A 21186-nucleotide genomic window follows, 5' to 3' on the forward strand; every position below is an offset into this window, starting at 1 on the left:
AAGAGATCTGCTTCTAAAATGACCCCGAGTCTCTGTTGGGTCTCATAAAGAGAGAACCCTGAAGTTCGTTGGGGCCAACAGTGTCCGATTCTCCGGCACTGTGTGTTTGGGTTGCTTCAGCTGTGCTGTCCTCTCTTCTGCCTTCTTAAGCTCCAGTATTAGAGGAAGAAGTCCTGTTGTCAGAGGCAATTGCTATAGTCATTCACTGCTCCATTTTATCATCCTTAGCAGAGTGTAGGAAGAAGCAGTGCCCTCCTAGAAGAACACTTTCTTCTACCTCCTCTATAGCTAATACTAAAACATTCTCATTGTCCAAGCAGTTGATTTAATGCTTACATCAAGAGCTGTCAATCAGTCTTTCTCTACCACTTTTGGGGGTCCATTTGCGTTACTTACAGGAAGCCTGGAAGGATATCACCACCAACCGATGGTGCTGGAAATAATTCAAAAAGACACTTTTATCAAGTTTAAGAATGTCCCCACCCCACAACCTCCTTTCCTGTCCCTCTTCAGGACCGCTCTCACAAGAATCTACTTCAGGAACAGGTTCAGTTGGGTTCCCCTTGGGAAGGGAGGAGGGATTCTATTACTGATAACTTCTAATTCCTACAAAATCAGGAGGCTGGCGTCCAATATTAGACCTGAGGAATATACACTTTTTTTTTTGTACATCAGTTCAGATTTTGCATTGTAACCCTCTCTTCCACACTTCTGTCGTAGATCCTCTTGATTGGGTCACAGCTCCCAATCTACAAGATGCTTATTTCCATATTTCCATTCATCTGGCACATCAGAAAAATGTGTGTTTTTGTAGTGGGCAACGTGCATTACCAGTACAGGGTGCAGCCTGTTGGCTGATCATCAGACCCAATGACTTTTACAAAATGCCTGGCCGTAGTTGCAGTGCGTTTAAGATGTAGGAACAGTTTAGTTTAGCCATATCTCAATTATTGGTTGGTGCAGGATTATTCTTCCCACCTCTCCCCCCAGAAATAAGTATTGGATATTGATCATACTCTTGATCACCAGCCTGGGACTCGGAATAAACAAGGACAAGTCTTGTGCAACTCCAGCTCAAAGAATAGAATTTTTGGGGGCCCTCATAAATTCCACAGCAGCAAAGGTATTTCTGCCTCAAGCCAGGTTAAACAACATGTGAGAACTGATCAGTCAGCAGTGAGAACATGTCTTTGCCTGTTGGGCCATGTTGCTTCATGCAGTCTGGTAACTCTATTTGTGAGACTTCATCTACGTTGTCTTAACAACCCCTTGTGGGTTCACAATATGGACATGATGCTGTGGATCCCACAGCAAGTTTTGGATTCTCTCAATTGGTGCAAGGATCCACCGCAAGTTTGTAAAGTTCCTTTCTCCCCATAACTTCCTGAAAAGTTGATTTTTCACGTATGCATCAATGTTGAAATGGGAGCCCATCTCAGAGAAGGCCAAACAGTCTAATAAAAAAACCCAGCTTCATATCAGTGTTGTAGAGTTTATAGGCTTGAAGGGAGCATCGTAATCATTTAGTTTGACCTCTTTCACAACACAGGCCACAGAACCTCACCAACCCTCTCCTGTAATAGAGTAAAGTTGGACCTTGCAAAGGGAATTAAAACCAATAGTAAAAGGTTCTATAGCCATATAAATAAGAAGAAAACAAAGAAAAAAGAAGTGGGACTGCTAAACACTGAGGATGGAGTGGAGGTTAAGGATAATCTAGGCATGGCCCAATATCTAAACAAATACTTTGCCTCAGCCTTTAATAAGGCTAATGAGGATCTTCGGGATAATGGTAGCATGACAAATGGGAATGAGGATATGGAGGTAGATATTACCATATCTGAGGTAGAAGCGAAACTCGAACAGCTTAATGGGACTAAATCGGGGGGCCCAGATAATCTTCATCCACGAATATTAAAGGAATTGGCACATGAAGTTGCAAGCCCATTAGCAAGAATTTTTAATGAATCTGTAAACTCAGGGGTTGTACCGTATGATTGGAGAATTACTAACATAATTCCTATTTTTAAGAAAGGAAAAAAATGTGATCCGGGTAACTACAAGCCTGTTAGTTTGACATCTGTAGTATGCAAGGTCTTGGAAAAAATTTTGAAGGAAAAATAGTTAAGGACATTGAGATCAATGGTAAATGGGACAAAATACAACATGGTTTTACAAAAGGTAGATCGTGCCAAACCAACCTGATCTCCTTCTTTGAGACAGTAACAGATTTTTTAGACAAAGGAAACGCAGTGGATCTAATTTACCTAGATTTCAGTAAGGCGTTTGATACTGTGCCACATGGGGAATTATTAGTTAAATTGGAAAAGATGGGGATCAATATGAAAATTGAAAGGTGGATAAGGAATTGGTTAAAAGGGAGACTACAGTGGGTCATACTTAAAGGTGAACTGTCAGGCTGGAGGGAGGTTACTAATGGAGTTCCTCAGGGATCGGTTTTGGGACCAGTCTTATTTAATCTTTTTATTACTGACCTCAGCACAAAAAGTGGGAGTGTGCTAATAAAGTTTGCAGATGATACAAAGCTGGGAGGTATTGCCAATACAGAGAAGGACAAGGATATCATATAGGAAGATCTGGATGACCTTGTAAACTGGAGTAATGGTAATAGGATGAAATTTAATAGTGAGAAGTGTAAGGTCATGCATTTAGGGATTAATAACAAGAATTTTAATTATGAGCTGGGGATGCATCAATTAGAAGTAATGGAGGAGGAGAAGGACCTTGGAGTATTGGTTGATCACAGGATGACTATGAGCAGCCAATGTGATATGGCTGTGAAAAAGCTAATGTGGTCTTGGGATGCATTAGGCGAGGTATTTCCAGTAGAGATAAGGAGCTGTTAGTACTGTTATACAAGGCACTGGTGAGACCTCACCTGGAATACTGTGTGCAGTTCTGGTCTCCCATGTTTAAGAAGGATGAATTCAAACTGGAACAGGTACAGAGAAGTGCTACTAGGATGATCCGAGGAATGGAAAAGCTGTCTTATGAAAGGAGACTCAAGGAGCTTGGCTTGTTTAGCCTAACCAAAAGAAGGTTGAGGGGAGATATGATTGCTCTCTATAAATATATCAGAGGGATAAATACCGGAGAGGGCGAGGAATTATTTAAGCTCAGTACCAATGTGGACACAAGAACAAATGGATATAAACTGGCCATCGGGAAGTTTAGACTTGAAATTAGATGAAGGTTTCTAACCATCAGAGGAGTGAAGTTTTGGAATAGCCTTCCAAGGGAAGCAGTGGGGGCAAAAGACCTATCTGGCTTTAAGATTAAACTTGATAAGTTTATGGAGGAGATGGTATGATGGGATAATATGATTTTGTCAATTAATTGATCTTTAAATATTCATGGTAAATAGGCCCAATGGCCTGCGATGGGATGTTTGATGGGGTGGGATCAGAGTTACTACAGAGAATTTTTTCCTGGGTATCTGGCTGGTGAATCTTGCCCACATGCTCAGGGTTCAGCTGATCACCATATTTGGGGTCGGGAAGGAATTTTCCTTCAGGGCAGATTGGAAGAGGCCCTTGAGGTTTTTTGCCTTCCTCTGTAGCATGGGGCACGGGTTACTTGCTGGAGGATTCTCTGCTCCTTGAAGTCTTTAAACCACGATTTGAGGACTTCAGTAGCTCAGACATAGGTGAGAGGTTTATCACAGGAGTGGGTGGGTGAGATTCTGTGGCCTGCATTGTGCAGGAGGTCAGACTAGATGATCATAATGGTCCCTTCTGACCTTAATGTCTATGAATCTATGAAAATATTTTGAAAGAGAGAGCTGTTAAGGACATAGAGGTAAACAGTAATTGGGATAAAATACAACCTGGTTTTACAAAAGGTAGATTGTGCAAGACCAGACTTATCTTTCTTTGAGAAGATAACCAGTTTTCTATACAAAAAAATGCTTTACTGAAATGCAGGTAGATTAGAACTACTGCATTTGATACAGTTCCACATGGGATATTATTAGTCAAATTTCATAAAATGGGAATTAATATGAGAATTGAAAGGTAGGTAATAACCGGTTAAAGGGGAGACTGCAACAGGTCATGCTGAAAGGTGGACTGTCAGAGTGGAGGGAGATTACAAATGGAGTTCCTAAAGGATCAGTCTTGGGACCAATCTTACTGAACATTTTCATTAGTGACCTTGGCACAAAAAGTGGGAGTGTGGTAATAAAATTTGCAGATGACACAAAGTTGGGAAATATTGCCAATACAGAAGAGAACCGGAATATCACACAAGATTTTGATCACCTTGAAAACTGGAGTAATAGAAATGGGATGAAATTAATATTGCACAGTCATGCACTTGGGGATTAACATCAAGAATATTTACTATAAGGTGGGGGCATATGAGTTGGAAGAGACAGAGGAGAAATACTTGGGTGAATCATAGGATGACTATGAGCTGCCAATGTGATACGGCCATGAAAAAGATTAATGCAAAACTAAGATGCATCAGATGAGGTATTTCCAGTAGAGATAGGGAAGTGTCATTACCATTATACAAGGCACTTGTGAAACCTCATCTGGAATACTGTGTACAGTTCTGGTCTCCTATGTTTAAGAAAGATGAATTCAAACTGGAACAGGTACAGAGAAGGGCTCCTAGGATGATCAAAGGAATGGAGAACCTACTTTTATGAGAAGAGACTTAGGGGCTTGGCTCGTTTAGCCTAACAAAACAAAGGATGAGGGGAATTATGATTGTTCTCTATAAATACGTATGAGGGATAAACACCAGGGTGGGAGGGAGAGGAGTTATTTAAGTTAAGGGCCAATGTTGGCAGAAGGGCAAATGGATATAAACTGACCATTATTAAGTTTAGGTTTGAAATTGGACAAAGGTTTCTTACCATTGGAGGAGTGAAGTTCTCGAATAGCCTTCCAAGGGGAGAAGTGTGTCAAAAAACCATCAACTTGTTTCAAGACTGACCTTGATAAATTTATGCAGGTAATAGTATGATTGAGATTGCCTACAATGGCACATGGCCAAGACATGACTGCTATTGGGAAATATCTCCAATGGTTGCAGATGGAAACTAGATGAAGGTTCTGAGTTACTACAGAGAATTATTTGCCAGCTGTCTGTGTAGTGAGTCTTGCCTATATGCGCATATATATAACTGATTGCCATATTTGAGGTTGGGAAGGAATTTTCCCCCAGGTCAGATTGGCAGAGACCTTGGTTTTTTTTTTTTTTTTGGCTTTCCTCTGCAATGTGGGGCATGGGTCAGTTGCTGGTTTGCACTAGAGTGAATGGTGGATTCTCTGTAACTTGAAGTCTTTAAATCAAGATTTGAGGACTTCAGTAGATGAGTCAGAGATTATGAGTTTATTACAGGAGTGGGTGATTGAGGTTCTGTGGCCGCACTGTGCAGGTCAAACTAGATGATCATGATGGTCCCTTCTGTCCTTGAAGTCTGAGTGTGTAAACACAGTGCAATCTTTCTTCAATGGAAATGACAATTTCTAATATTCTTGAAACTTCAGGTCTTTCAGTTAATTCTCTGCATGTCAATTTGAATGCTGCTTTGGCTCATTGTTGTCCAGTTTAGGATTATACAGTCTCTTTTCTCATCCTTTGGTGAATTTTTTTTAAGGACTTGTTAGAATTTCCCCCCTTAGGCAGCAGCCTACTCCTTTTGGGATCTCACTGTTGTAATAACAGGTCTTTCAAACCATTGGTTTCTTGTTCCTTGTTGCATTTGTCCCTGAAAACAGCATTTTTTATGGCTATTACATTTCTCACATAATGTGATTTGAGTTGCAAGCACTTATTGCAGGGTGTAGTCTACGATTTTTCACAAACTCAAGATTATTCTCGGACTGCACCCTAAATTCCTTCTTAAGGTGCTGTCTGATTTTCGTTTAAATCAATTGCTATATTTACCAGTATCCTTTGTGAAACACAGTCAACCAAGGGTAAAGCTGCAGTGCACACATTAGATGTCCTTATGGGTCTTGCCCTTTTAGCTGAAAGGATAAAATAATTTGGATCATCCTGAAGGCTGTTTTTTTTTCCCCCTGTTGCTGAAAGATCTAAGGTTCTCGGGTAGTTGCAACCCAGAGAATTTCTAGATGGGTGTCAGGTTGTATAAAGTTATGATACGGTCAATTTACAGCTCCCTGGGAACATCAGAGCACATTCAACCAAGGCACAGGCAGCCTCGTTTAGAGGTGTTCCTTTAATTGCTATTTGTAGGGCTGCCTCCTGTGGTAATGAATGTACCTTCACAAAACATTACTCTGTTGTGGAGGCGGCACGTCCAGATGCTCGATTTTGACAAGGATGTATTAAAATCCCTGTTCAATGAGATTTGCAGTATTTCCCACCCCCTCTTTTATGGATACTGCTTGGGAGACACCAGATATGGCACACACATAGACAAGCACTCAAAGAAGAAATGGAAGTTACTTACCTGTTCAGTAACTCGACCTCTTTGGATGTGTGTCTGTATGTGTTCCATAACATACCCTCATTTCCCCACAACTGCTGAGTCTAATACTTGGATTGGATAGTGGTGAAGGAACTGAGGGTGGTTGGTTGCTCCACACCCTATATATCCTCAAGCACAGGAGGGCTTGATTGCACCTGCTCCCTGCATAGCCTCAATGGACACTGCTGGCCAAAGCCTTCCAATCTCCAGTAGAACACACATAAATAACACATCTCGAAAAACTTCAGTTACTGAACAGGTAAGAAGAAAAGGAGTACTTGTGGCACCTTAGAGACTAACCAATTGATTTGAGCATAAGCTTCCGTGAGCTACAGCTCACTTCATCGGATGCATATTGTGGAAACTGCAGAAGACATTATATACACAGAGACCATGAAACAATACCTCCTCCCACCCCACTCTCCTGCTGGTAATAGCTTATCTAAAGTGATCACTCTCCTTACAATGTGTATGATAATCAAGTTGGGCCAGTTCCAGCACAAATCCAGGTTTTCATTTCCAGGTGCTGGAACTGGCCCAACTTGATTATCATACACATTGTAAGGAGAGTGATCACTTTAGATAAGCTATTACCAGCAGGAGAGTGGGGTGGGAGGAGGTATTGTTTCATGGTCTCTGTGTATATAATGTCTTCTGCAGTTTCCACAATATGCATCCGATGAAGTGAGCTGTAGCTCACGGAAGCTTATGCTCAAATAAATTGGTTAGTCTCTAAGGTGCCACAAGTACTCCTTTTCTTTTTGCGAATACAGACTAACACGGCTGTTACTCTGAAACCTGAACAGGTAAGTTACTTCCATTTTTGTTGTTTACTTGATGTGGCTTAGACCAGTGACTCTTTTTTTCTGTTCCACTTTTAGGAATATCTTGATAGTGGCTGGAATTTGAACAACATGCCTGTGATGGAGCAGTCTGTACTTGCTCACATCACTGCAGATATATGTGGAATGAAATTGCCCTGGCTCTATGTAGGAATGTGCTTTTCTTCATTTTGCTGGCATATTGAGGACCACTGGAGCTATTCCATTAACTATCTGCATTGGTGAGTTTTGGAGAGGAGGGGGAAATAACCCCAAAGCCCCCACTGATTTGTAGGGACTAAGTCCAGGTTGTAAGTGCATAGATTTTTAAGGCTGAAGGAACTCTTATGGTACTCTAATCTCACCCCCCGCATAATACGTGCCATAGAATTTCAACCAGCGAAATCCTGCATCAAACTCAGTAACTTGTGGTTGAGCTAGAGTCTATCTTTTAAAGACATCCAATCTTGATGTAAAGACATCTCTTGCTAAGTTGTTCCAAAGGTTGCTTATCCTCAGTGTTAAAACTTGTACTTAATTTCCAGTTTAAATATGTCTAGCTGTAATTTACAGCTATTGGATCTTTGTATTATTTTGTCTGATAGGTTGAGTTTTGTGCTATTAGAAATCTTCTCTCCACATAAGTAGTTGTTGATTATCATCAAGTCAGCTCTTTAATCAACGCAATGTTGAAGGGAGACATTCTTCATACCCACAAAATAGATGAATGTCTTAAATTTCTCGCTGTGGGGCACATTTTCCACACCTCGACTGATTCTTCTAGCTCTTAGAATCATAGAATATCAGGGTTGGAAGGGACCTCAGGATGTCATCTAGTCCAACCCCCTGCTCAAAGCAGGACCAATCCCCAATCAAATCATCCCACCCAGGGCTTTGTCAAGCCTGACCTTAAAAACTTCTAAGGAAGGAGATTCTACCACCTCCCTAGGTAACGCATTCCAGTGTTTCACCACCCTCCTGGTGAAAAAGTTTTTCCTAATATCCAACCTAAACCTCCCCACTGCAACTTGAGACCATTAGTCCTTGTCCTGTCCTGTCCTCTTCTCTTCTACCACTGAGAATAGTCTAGAACCATCCTCTCTGGAACCACCTCTCAGGTAGTTGAAAGCAGCTATCAAATCCCCCCTCATTCTTCTCTTCTGCAGACTAAACAATCCCAGTTCCCTCAGCCTCTCCTCATACGTCATGTGTTCCAGACCCCTAATCATTTTTGTTACCCTTCGCTGGACTCTCTCCAATTTATCCACGTCCTTCTTGTAGTGTGGGGCCCAAAACTGGACACAGTACTCCAGATGAGGCCTCACCAATGTCGAATAGAGGGGAACGATCACGTCCCTCGATCTGCTCGCTATGCCCCTACTTATACATCCCAAAATGCCATTGGCCTTCTTGGCAACAAGGGCACACTGCTGACTCATATCCAGCTTCTCGTCCACTGTCACCCCTAGGTCCTTTTCCGCAGAACTGCTGCCTAGCCATTCGGTCCCTAGTCTGTAGCTGTGCATTGGGTTCTTCCGTCCTAAGTGCAGGACCCTGCACTTATCCTTATTGAACCTCATCAGGTTTCTTTTGGCCCAATCCTCCAATTTGTCTAGGTCCCTCTGTATCCTATCCCTGCCCTCCACCGTATCTACCACTCCTCCCAGTTTAGTATCATCCGCAAATTTGCTGAGAGTGCAATCCACACCATCCTCCAGGTCATTTATGAAGATATTGAACAAAACCGGCCCCAGGACCGATCCCTGGGGCACTCCACTTGACACCGGCTGCCAGCTAGACATGGAGCCGTTGAGCCCGACAATCTAGCCAACTTTCTACCCACCTTATAGTCCATTCATCCAGCCCATACTTCTTTAACTTGCTGACAAGAATACTGTGGGAGACCGTGTCAAAAGCTTTGCTAAAGTCAAGAAACAATACATCCACTGCTTTCCCTTCATCCACAGAATCAGTAATCTCATCATAGAAGGCAATTAGATTAGTCAGGCATGACCTTCCCTTGGTGAATCCATGCTGACTGTTCCTGATCACTTTCCTCTCGTGTAAGTGCTTCAGGATTGATTCCTTGAGGACCTGCTCCATGATTTTTCCACAGACTGAGGTGAGGCTGACTGGCCTGTAGTTCCCAGGATCCTCCTTCTTCCCTTTTTTAAAGATTGGCACTACATTAACCTTTTTCCAGTCATCTGGGACTTACCTGAACCCTTTCCAGTTTTTCAACTTCCTTTTTTAAAAATGTGGACATAACTGGAAATATAATTCCAGTCATGGTCTCACCAGTGCTGCATGCAAAGATAATACCACAGTCCTACTCAGTCTTCCTCTGTTGGTATGTCCAAGAATCGTATCTACCCCTCTTAGCCACAGTTTTGCAAAAGGAGCTCATTTTAATTTAGCTAACCACCATTTTCCCCAAGTCCTTTTCAGAGAGTCACTGCTTTCCAGAATAGTTCCCCATCCTGACATTAGTGTTTGCTTTCAGAACCCATATTAAGAAATGTAGTTCCAACTGCCTTGCTTCCTTCTGCTTTGCAGTGGAGAACATTAGAAACCACTCTGTCCTGTCTTCACTTGTAGACATTTTTCTAGCCTTTATTTTAAATAGTTGATGTGTTTAGCTGTGTGTAATCCACTTTAGAGTAATTTGCTATGTCATGGCCCAGCCTCCACTTCCAGCACCAGAAACCTGTCCTTCCTCAGCCTTGTTCACAGTTCATTGGAGGTGAGGCTTCAGGGTATGAGGAAATGACTTCTGATGATCAAGGGATACCTACAGGAGGTGTTATCACTGAAGCTACTTTGCTGGATAAAAATATAGATTCCTCGGTAGCTTGTCCTCTGGACAAATTTCTGCAATTTCAGGGGCTGCTCAGTAGGATGGCCCAGACCTTGCAACTGGAAACTGGAGGTTAAGGCCAAAGACAGGATCACTCCCCCTCTAAGTGAAGGACTCCCTATCCCAGCCAGAGACATCTGAATAATGCCATCTATTTCACCTGCAGTATCTAAGAGGGCGGAGATCTCCTGTATTAATTTTTATGGAATATAGGGCTCAGAGAAAGGTGACTTGAAACTGCCCAATATTAAATGTATGCAGTGTTGTAACCATGTTGGTCTCAGGATGTTAGGGGGGACACTGTGAGTGAGGTCATAACTTTTATGGGACCAACTTCTGTTGGTGAGAGAGAGCTTTCGAGTTGACACAGAGACCTTCTTGGTTTTAACTCAGCCTACTTATTTTCCGTAGTAAACACACCATTAAATAGTCTCTTAACCTTTTATTAAAAATACAGAAAAAGAAGGGGAAATGTTAAAGTATTTGAAATACAAAATATTAAATAAGGCCTTTATTTTAACCATAATCCCATTCCCTTTTTCTTTAGATGTAGAGTGATTTTTTTATAGGGATTTGACAGTTTTTTAGGTGGTATCAACAATGGTAATAACTGTCCTTTTTGGGAAACAGTGAAAAAGTTAAGATGGGCTAGAACTATTGCTGCTGTTAAAGTCCAGTCCCTTTTCCTAGAAGACAAAACAAAACAAATGCATGTAAAAGGGGAAAGAAGAGAACAGCAAAGTTAGAAAATTCAGCTTTCATCTCTGGTGTTGACTTTCACTTGCATCCTCACTGCTGGAAAAACACAGGCATAGCACACAGTTTTATCAGCCACTCCAACAGCTGGCAAACTTGTACCAGCAGTGTGCAGTTTGGGGTATCACTTTTCGTTGCCTCTTTGGTCACAGGCTCTCCGCAGTGTTGCAAAATATACAATTTTGACTGACTAAGCTAAACTCTTATTAGAAGGAAAAAAGAGAGGGATAGGAAAAGAACATAAATGATCTAGGGAGAGGACAAATTCTCACATCCCAGGCAATGGTCAGGATTCAGCCAAAGCCAGTGGACGTGGCAATGTCACCTGGGTCCCTTGCTCTGGCCTGGTCCGTTGGGACCAGAATAACACATACCCAGTGGTGTAAAGTGGATCCCAGGGTCTCAGAATATGGTGGAGGTGGCAGCCATCAAGGTAAAGCATGCTCCTTCTGGGTATTTACACAATGTTTGCCATAGTAGCAGCATAACTCAGAAAACATAGTGGACTAGATGTGACATTTGTTTCACTCTCTAGGGCTTCAGATCAAGTGGGACAAGTTCTGCTTTATCCCCTTGTCAGAGAATCTCCTTCATAGGAGAATCTCATTTAGTCCAGAAAGCCTGCCACTGTGAAATGATGTGGTCAGAAATGAAGGGGCTATCTGTGCAACGGATAGAGGATTTGTACCTGATTTCTATTTTATCTGTGCAGTTTTGAACTACTTAGTCCAGAACTCTTTATGTATAGTGTCTACAGCACCCATAAAGGTTCACCTATATGCTTTATTAGTGTGTTACCCACAAGCACCCTCGTTGTGGTTACTTAAAGGCCTGACTACTCTCTTTTCTTCCATGACATAGCTTGTCCCTCTCTAGGAATTGAGTTTTGCTACTAACGAAACTCATGGAGTTCTGTTCTCCCCCTTTTGAGCCCCTGCAGCGTTAGTCCTTGGATCACCTGTCTAACAAAATGGCCATTCTGATAGCTGTCACATCTGCCAGGAGGGGCGGTGAGTGGCAATCACTGATGGTTATAAGTCTGTATGACTCACTGCACAAGGACAAGATGGTCCTCTTGTCAGGAACTCAGCTGGCTCCAAGTGCAGTTACCTGGCACCCAATGAGAGCGGCTGAGCCCAATTTCTTTCTCTAAGTGACTGTGCTGATTGCACACAAGCCAGCAGATCATCATTCAAGTCTTGTAGCAACAGCAGCACAGTGGCTGTTCAATGCATTCTGTGCCTGCAGCAGCACTGGACCTGCTTCCTGTACTGGTCCTTGCGCCAACCCGCAACTGTTCCTGCTCAAGGCCCAGTCTCTACTTTCCTCCAAACCTCCTGGCTCTGACCACTGGCTTGTCTCCTGACCATGACTGGTTCGGCTCTGACGGCTGGTTGTAACCACTGGCTTCATGACTCCAGTTCCCTCTTCCTGTTCTGCTACAATCTCTAGACCCGACTCCCATTCTGACCATTAGTTTGCAGTACCTACACCCCAGTGTGTGACAATTTGAGCATCCTCCTAAAAGATAAGATGGGACATCATCTCACAGTATAGAGACACCTAGTAGGAGCCCAACTCACCCTCTCTAATGTTGTTGTAGTCCTGTATGATCTGTGTAACAAGATCACCATGCTACATTACCAGAATGCAGTCCTTCAGTCCCAGGAGCAAGCCCAGACTCCTGTTCCCCATATCCTTGCATCCTCATCCCGTAAACCCCAGGTGCCCTTAGCAGGTAAGTTTGATGGGGACCGTGCAAAATTATGTGGGTTCTTTAATCAGTCCCAGAAGCTGCTCCCCATGCCCTAAAGCAGGGACCCCGGTCCACTGCTAAGTATTTAGCTGAATTTCAATGTCTGGCCACAGGCACCCACTGGATTGAGTGACGACTTTAGGCAGGGGCTCAGTGACTATCAAAGATGAACTAGCACTGGGGAACTTCCATTTAATTTGGGAGAACCAAGAGCTCCATGACCACCATGTGCACACTGTTCTTGATCAGCCTTGCCAAAATCAACTTTACACAAAACCTGAGAAATACAAATTTGACAAGGATACCAGGGTGTTTCTGGGCCTTGTCATCTCCCTAGTGGCAGTTGTCAGGGACCCTCGGAATATGACTGCTATCGCCAAGTGGAAGGTGCCCTCCGATATAACGGGTGTGATACAGCATGGCCAGAGGCCAGCAGGAGGGTGATAGAGGGGAGATATGTAAGCCCCAGGATGATGAGAGCCTTATTCCCTGTAGAGGGAAGAGAGGTTGCTATAGATTAATTAGAGCACCTGAAGCCAGTCACTGGATTTAAAAAAAAAAAACACCCTGTTTCAATTAGACAGTTGGAGGAGTTGAAGCAGAGTGGTTTGGTGTTGGAGCAGAGAGCAGTTTGAAGGAGAGCAGTTTGGAGGGAAGCAGAGGAGAGTTTGGAGAAGTGCTGTGGTGGGCCAGAAGACCAAGACCCTAGGTAAAGGGAAACCCGGCTTGTGCAGAGCAGAGGGACTCCACAGACACAAGAGGTTGGGAGAAACCTGGCCCAAGCAGAGAGAGGGCAGGAAGCCCCACAAGCTGAAGGGCCAGAGAGGGAAGTAGCCCAGGGAAAGGAATCGCTAGTTCAAGTGGTTTGCTGCTATCCCTAGGGCCCCTGGGCTGGGACCCAGAGTAGAGGGCGGGCCCAGGTCCCTCCCTCTCCACTCCCCTTCTCTTGGATACTAAAGTGGGACAGTTAATACCCCAGATCAGGGGCAAGAAACGGCTATGAGGTGATCCGTTTGTGGTGCCAATATGCAGGTCTCTAAGAATCACCAGCGCCTCCCCAGACTCAAGGTTTTGCCTGCAACAAGACCACATCTATTGTGGGTATCACCTCTGCATTCCTGAGGGCAACTTCTGGCTTCAGGTACTAAGACTGTGTCATGACTTACCCATGGTGAGTCATTTATGTCAGTGTAAAACCTGGAACGTGATTGCTAGGTACTGCTGGTGGTCAACCCTACAAACAGATGTTAAGACACTATGTTCAGTCATGTGAACTCTGCACCTGTACGAAGAAACCACAGGCAAGGCCATTGGACCTCCTTCAACCCCATCCCACATAGCCATGTTCATGGTTCGCTCTTTCTGTGGATTTTATTGTGAAATTACTATGCTCTCAAGGTCACTGTTATCCTGACTGTGGTGGTGGTTCTAACCAAGATGGCCCATTTGAGTCCTTGCCGCACCATTTCATCTGTCTGTGAAAACCACACCAGTCTTCCTGGAGTATGTCTTCTGGTATCAGCATGCTGACATGCATAATTTTGGATTGAAGTCCTCAGTTTATTTCTTTGTTCTGGCAGGAATTTCTCCAATCCTGCACCAGGCCCCTTACCGCAACAGCCTACCATCCGCAGATAGATGGCCAAGATGGAAAGAATCAGTCAAAACTTGGAGCAAAAAGAAAAGGAGTACTTGTGGCACCTTAGAGACTAACAAGTACTTCTTTTCTTTTTGCGGATACAGACTAACACGGCTGCTACTCTGAAACTTGGAGCAGTATCTGCTGTTTTTTGAATTTCCATTGGGATGATTGGCTTCCACTACTGTGTTTGGACGATTTGGCATACAACAACTTAACCCAGGCTTCTACTCAGCAGACTCCCTTCTTTGCGAATTTCAGTTTTCACTCTGGTTTCATCCGGACCTACCAGAAGGCTCTGTCATCCAAGCAACCATGGTCCTGGAGAGGACCTCAAAGAGCACTTACTGGCTGCTAAAGGATCTTATTAGCTAACCAAAAGAGATGAGCTGCCCTAGCCATGCTGTAGGGAATAAAATGTGTGTCTTGACCCAGAACTTGAAAACTGACCACCATTGCCTGGGTTCATTTCAGATCATTGAACAAATAAACATAGTTGCCTTCAGCTCCCAGAATCTCTCACGATTCACTGCATCTTTTGTGTTTCCCTCAAGATGTTCATCGACAATCTCTTCCCTGACTGGGTAGACCCAACCCCAGTAATAGTCCAGGAAGAGGAAGAATGCGAACTGATTCCAGATTGGTCAGTTAAAGCTCCAGTATCTGATAGACTGGAAGGAGTGTACAGGCCAGAGGAGTAATCTTGGGAGCCAGAAGATAAAGTTCACACTCCTGACCTCCTTCAGAAATTTCACCAATGATACCCTGAGAAGCCAGGGATGAGGACCCCATGTGGGGGTACTGTCAGAAACTCAATTGGCTGCAGGCACAGCCACCTGGCAACCCAATGAGCTTGGTTGGGCACAATAAGCTCTCATAGAGTGACTGTGCTCCCTGATTGGACGTCCAGCAGATCATCATTTAAGCCATGTAGCAACAGCAGCACAGAGGATGCTCAATGCATTCCATGCCCGCAGCTGGTCCAGACCATTTTCCGTTACTGGACCTTTCTCCAAACCCGTGCCTGTTTCTGGTCAAGCACCAGACTCTTCTCCTAACCCCTGGCTCTGACCAACTTGCTTGTCTCCTGACCACAACTTTGGTTCTGCTCTAACCACTGGCTTGCCTCCTGACCATGACTCCAGTTCTGCTCTGACTCCTGGCACCAGCCATTTGCTTGTCTCCCAACCACAACTCCAGTTCCACCTTCTGGCTCTGATCAGACCAGTATGTCTGACTCCTGTTCTGACCACTAGGTCACACCGCCTGCACCACAGTGTTACACACCTCCATCCTACCCCAAGTCTGTTTCCATAGTGGTCAAAAACTTTCACAGGTTTTCACATAAGCCAATTTATATCCCTTAAAGTGTGGTATGGTTAAAGAGACTGTAGAAATGGCACTTTCTTAAACAGCATATCTGCTCTCTCTCTGAGTGTTCAGAATCTTATTTGTTGTGATTAGTGACATTTTATCTTTTATTCTTCTGAGCACTTTGGCTATGGGAAAGGGAATTTAATTCCATTCTTCCTCATACATCAACAGGATTAACCAAGTTCCTGTTGCAAAAATTATCATTTTTTTAACATCCTTTTTAAAATGTGGACAACTAGAGCTGTACGCAATATTCCAGTATAGGTGACACCAATGCAATATAGAGACATACCTACTCAAACAACAAGGTGTCCGGTGGCACCTTAAAGACTAAGTATTTAAAAATTTACCCATGAAAGCTTATGCCTAAATAAATCTGTAAGTCTTTAAGGTGCCACAGAGCTTCTCATTGTTTTTTGTGGCTACAGACTAACATGGTTACCCCTGATACTTGATACGTACTCAGTACGCCCCTGTTTATAGTCAGGGAGAGCATTAGCCCTTTTTGCTACATTGTTACACGGAAACTCATCTCAAGTTGCTTGTCCACAATGTGACTCCCTAAATACTTTCCAGCATAGTCCCTCAGACTGCAGGCATTGCTTGTTTTCCTTGTTCCTAAGAAGGTAAGAAGAACATAAGAATCAGACCAATGATCCATCTAGCCCAATATCCTGTCTTCTGACAGTGTCAGGTGCCAGATGCTTCAGAGGGAGTGAACAGAACAGGGCACTTTATTGAGTGATCCACCCTGTTGCCCTTTCCCAGCTTCTAGCAATCAGGTTTATGGACACCCTGAGCATTAGGTTGCATCCCTGACAATCTTGGCTAATAGGCTTTAATGGACCTATGCTCTGTGAACTTATCTAATTCTTTTTTGAACCCCATTATAGTTTTGGCCTTTGCAACATCCCCTGGCAACAAGTTCCACGGATTGACTGTGCAATGTGAGAAGAAGAATTTTCTTTTGTTTGTTTTGTTTATTTACTGCCTATTGTATTTCTGCAGTATCATCCCTGTTCTTACCAGATTCTGTGAGCAGGTCCTGCCTCATACCAGGCCTCTGATACAAGGGCTTATGTTTCAGGCTCTCTTCCTACTACACCTATTTATTTCATTGGGTGAGCCCTGGTTCATGTGTTCTGTAAAGGGGTAAATGACACTTCCTTATTCATTTTCTCCACACCATTCATGATTTTATACACTTTTTTATCATACCCCCCTCAGTAATCGCTTGTCCAAGCTGAACAATCCCAATCTTTTACATTGCTCTATATGGAAGCTGTTCCATCCCCCTCATCACTTTTGTTGCCTTTCTCTATACTTTTTCCAATTCTAATGCATCTTTTATGAGATGAGACAATCAGAATTGCTTGCAGTATACAAGGTGTGGGTGTACCGTAGATTTATATAGTGGCATTATGATATTTTCTGTCTTCTTATCTATCCCTTTCCTAATGGTTCCTAAAATTCTGTTAGCCTATTGGACTGCTGCTGCACAGTGAGCAGATGTTTTCAGAGAACTGTCTATGATGACTCCAAGATCTCTTTCTTGAGTGGTAACAGCTAATTTAGACCCCATCATTTTATATGTATAATTGGGATTATGTTTTCTAATGTGCATTATTTTGCATTTATCAACGTTGAATTTAAACTACCATTTTGTTGCCCAGACACCCAGTTTTGTGAGATCCCTTTGTAACTCTTCACAGCCTGCTTTGGAACTAACTATCTTGAGTAATTTTGTATCAGACACATAATTTTGCATTTGGCTATATTAAAACACATTTTGTTTGAAAGGACCTATGTGATCCAGGTTGCTATGTATAACTGCCCTGACCATCTCCTCATTTACCGTTCCACCTGTATTTGTTACCTGCAGATTTTATTGGCAGTGGTTTTATATTTACCTCCAGATCATTTATGAAAATGTTGACTGGCATTGGGCCTACAGCCTCTCTAGAAACACCCCCATTTGATGCCACTACCTTTTGAGATCTGTCAGTTACTGATATTGCATAGCGTTAATTTTTTAATCAGCATGTCATGTGGAACTAAGTCTTACACAAGTCTGACATCCAATGTAGATATCTTTATTGACCAAACTTGTAATCTTAAACAAACCTGATTTAATTCTTTCATTAACACCTGTGTTCCATAAAACCATGTTAACTGACATTAATTATATTCCTATCCTTTAGTACTTCATCAATTGAATCTTATATGAGCATCTTATCAATTTTTTTGAATTTTGAATATTGGCATGAGCACTCATCCAATTTCCTGGAATTTCCCCTATTGTCCAAGATTTATTAAAAATTAACAACAGTGGCTGGAGATCTCATCAGCCATCTCTTTTAGGACTTTTGGTAGCAAGTCATTTGGGCCTGCTGACTTTAAAAATGTTCATCTCTAGTGGATGGCATCTAACATCCTCCTTCCTTACTAATGGATTGGAAAGTAATTCATCATTCTCATCTGATACGAGTATATCATCCCGCTTCTTTCCAAGTACAGAACATGAATACTTTTTGAACGCTTGTATCTGTTACATAAGAACAGCCATACTGAGTCAGACCAAAGGTCCATCTAGCCCCAATATCCTGTCTTCCAACTGGCCAATGCCAGGTGCCCCACAGGGAATGAACAGAACAGGTAATCATCGAATAATGCATTTCCTGTCGCCCAGTCCCAGCTTCTGGCAAACGTCCTGGTTAATAGCCATCGATGGACCTATCCTCCATGAATTTATTGAGTTCTTTTTAGAATCATGTGATAGTCTTGGCTGTCACAACCAATGTTCCCTCTAATTTTTAACAGGCCGTGTGTTCAAACAATTTCTTCTGTGCCACTGCTGAAGTGCAAAAAACAAACAAACAAAAAGCCGGAGTGCGCGCGGTGTTTCGCCATGTGTGCGGGGTTTAAGGTCTGTGCGCGCACACACAGCTTAGAGGGAACAATGGTCACAACATCCTCTGGCAAAGAGTTTCACATGTTGACTGTTCTGCATCTTTAATAACAGTTTTATCATGACTCTCTAGTGTTGGTCCTATATTCTTGCTAGGATTTCTTTTGTTCCTAATATGTTTTTAAAAAAATTTCTTCCAGCATTGGATTTTTCCTTGATGGTTTTTAGCTTTCTTTATCAATTTTCTGTACTTCACACCTTCTAATTTTATATGCATTGCTATTTATTTCCCCCTTTTCCATTTGTTAAACAATAACTCCTTGCTTAACATTATAGTTATGTTCCTGAAAAATGCCACTTTAAGAGGAACAATGTTAAGCAAATCCAATTTCCCCATAAGAATGAATGTAAATAGGGGATGGTTAGGTTCCAGGGGAACATTTTTCACCAGGCAAAAGACCATACACACATGCACGCGCGCGCACACACACACACTTACTTTTAAACAAACAATTTAATACTATACACAGCAAAGATGATTTGTGAAGCTTCGTTGAGGGGGTGGAGTCAGAGGGTGGAAGAGAGTGGGATATTTCCCAGGGAATGCCTTGCTGCTAAATGATGAACTAGCACTCGGCTGAGCCCTCAAGGGTTAACATGTTGCTGTTAATGTAGCCTCACACTCTACAAAGCAGCAGGAATGGAGGGAGGAGAGACAGCATACAGAGAGAGACACTCACACCGTGTGTGAGAGAGAGAGACATGCATCACCCCTATAAGGACACTGACCCCACTCTAAGTACACTGCCTTTTAAAATAGATCAGCAAGTTGAGACAGCAGCTGCTGCCAGCAAGCTCCCTAAGTCCTAAGCCCTGTTGTGTCGTCGTTGCTCTCTCCCCCTACCCCCCGCCCCCCGTTCTGTGGAGATGGCTTATGGGGGAGGGGGACACCCTGACAGTAGCACCCCTCTTCCCGTCCCCACCCCTCTGCACAAGAAGCAGGAGGCTCCCAGGAGTAGCTTCCAGGCAGAGGACAGGAGCAGCACAGGGCAGTGGGGGAGGGACAGCCAAACTGCTGGCAATTGGTAGCCTGCTGGGCAGCTGCTGCACAGGGAACTTAAGGGAGCTGATGTGGGGCTGCTGGTCCACCCTGGTTCCAAGCCCCCACCACTAGCTCCAACGGGCTGCTCTTCCTGCAAGCAGTGGACAAAGCCGGCAGCTGCCAAACAATGTTATAAGGGAGCATTGTGCAACTTTAAACGAGCATGTTCCCTAATTGATCAGCAACGAAACAACATTAACAGGGAGGACGTTAAGTGAGGAGTTGCTATATATTGCTTCTATGGCGATTCTGCCTCAGCCAGAGGTTGTCAGGCCCCAGGTGGAATTTGTTGCATTTGCAGTGAAAGAACGCTAACCTGAGCAGATTTGCTCTTGAGGCAATAAAAGTGGAATTCCACAATACACTCTTACAGGCAATTTCAGAATACTTTAAATTACACATTCAGAAATCTAGCTAATTACGGGTTAAGTCTGAAGAGAGAGCCTATAGCATTAAATGTTAAGAGTTATGGCAGTGGATAGAGCAGGGGTGGGCAAACTCTGGCTCAGGCTGGGAGTGGGGGCTCTGGAGTGGGGCCAGAAATGAGGAGTTCAGGGTGCAGAAGGGGGCTCCAGGTTGGGGTAAGGGGGATGAAGTTTTTGTGTGGGGGGTGAGGGTTCTGACTGGGGGTGTAGGCTTTGGGTTGGGGCTGGGGATGAGGGGTTTGGGGTGTAGGGGGGTGCTCTGGGCTGGGACCAAGGGGTTTGGAGGGCGGGAGGGGGATCGGGGCATGGGGGGGGTGAGGACTCCGGCTGGGGGTGCAGGCTCTGGGGTAGGGCTGAGGATGAAGGGTTTGGGGTACAGGAGGGTGCTCCAGGCTGAGACCAAGGGATTCGGAGTGTGGGAGGGGGATCAGGACTGGGGCAGGGGGTTGGGGTGGGGGGTGGCTCAGGGGTGCAGGCTCCTGGAAGCAGCAGCATGTCCCTCCGGCTCCTACATGGAGGCACGTTGTGTTGCCCCATCCACAGGTGCCACCCTTGCAGCTCCCATTGGCCGCAGTTCCCGGCTAATGGGAGCTGTGGGGGTGGCACTTGGGGCGGGGGCAGCATGTGGAGCGGAGCCCCCTGGCTGCCGCTATGCATAGGAGCTACAGCGGGGACATGCCGCTGCTTCCGGGAGCTGCACGGAGTGGCCCCCGACCCTGCTCCCCAGCTAGAGTGCTGGAGCGGGGCAAGCCCCAGACCCTGCTCCCCAGCGGGAGGTCGAGGGTCGGATTAAAATGGCTGGTGGGTCGGATGCGGTCCATGGGCTGTAGTTTGCCCACCCCTGGGATAGAGTCTTAGGGGTTGTCTGTGTGATGGGGTAATGCACCCTATGGGGGTGTGATTTCTAAAGTGCACTAATGTGCTGTACATTAATTGGTCTGTGTAGACTAAAGGTTCCCCAGTATACATGATCAGCATTGTTTCGAACAGTGCTACCTTAAAGTGCACCAGTAAAGTCTATATGGATGAATTGATGCACAGCATGTTAGTGAGCTGTAGAAATCACACCCCTGTACAGCATG

The 21186-nt window shown here is 44.1% G+C and overlaps 1 protein-coding gene across 6 annotated transcripts in view; it reads left to right on the forward strand.

The window, feature by feature from the left end:
- KDM5B (lysine demethylase 5B) overlaps positions 1 to 21186 on the forward strand; it is a 190687-nt gene that overhangs the window by 86270 nt on the left and 83231 nt on the right. For all 6 annotated transcript variants that reach the window (XM_074936220.1, XM_074936219.1, XM_074936218.1 and 3 more), the window contains one exon: positions 7348 to 7529. In XM_074936220.1, the coding sequence (XP_074792321.1) occupies positions 7348 to 7529 (182 nt within the window). The remainder of the gene's footprint in view (positions 1 to 7347; positions 7530 to 21186) is intronic.

This window comes from Natator depressus, chromosome 21, assembly GCF_965152275.1.
Source record: "Natator depressus isolate rNatDep1 chromosome 21, rNatDep2.hap1, whole genome shotgun sequence".
Classification (NCBI taxonomy): Eukaryota; Metazoa; Chordata; order Testudines; family Cheloniidae; genus Natator; species Natator depressus.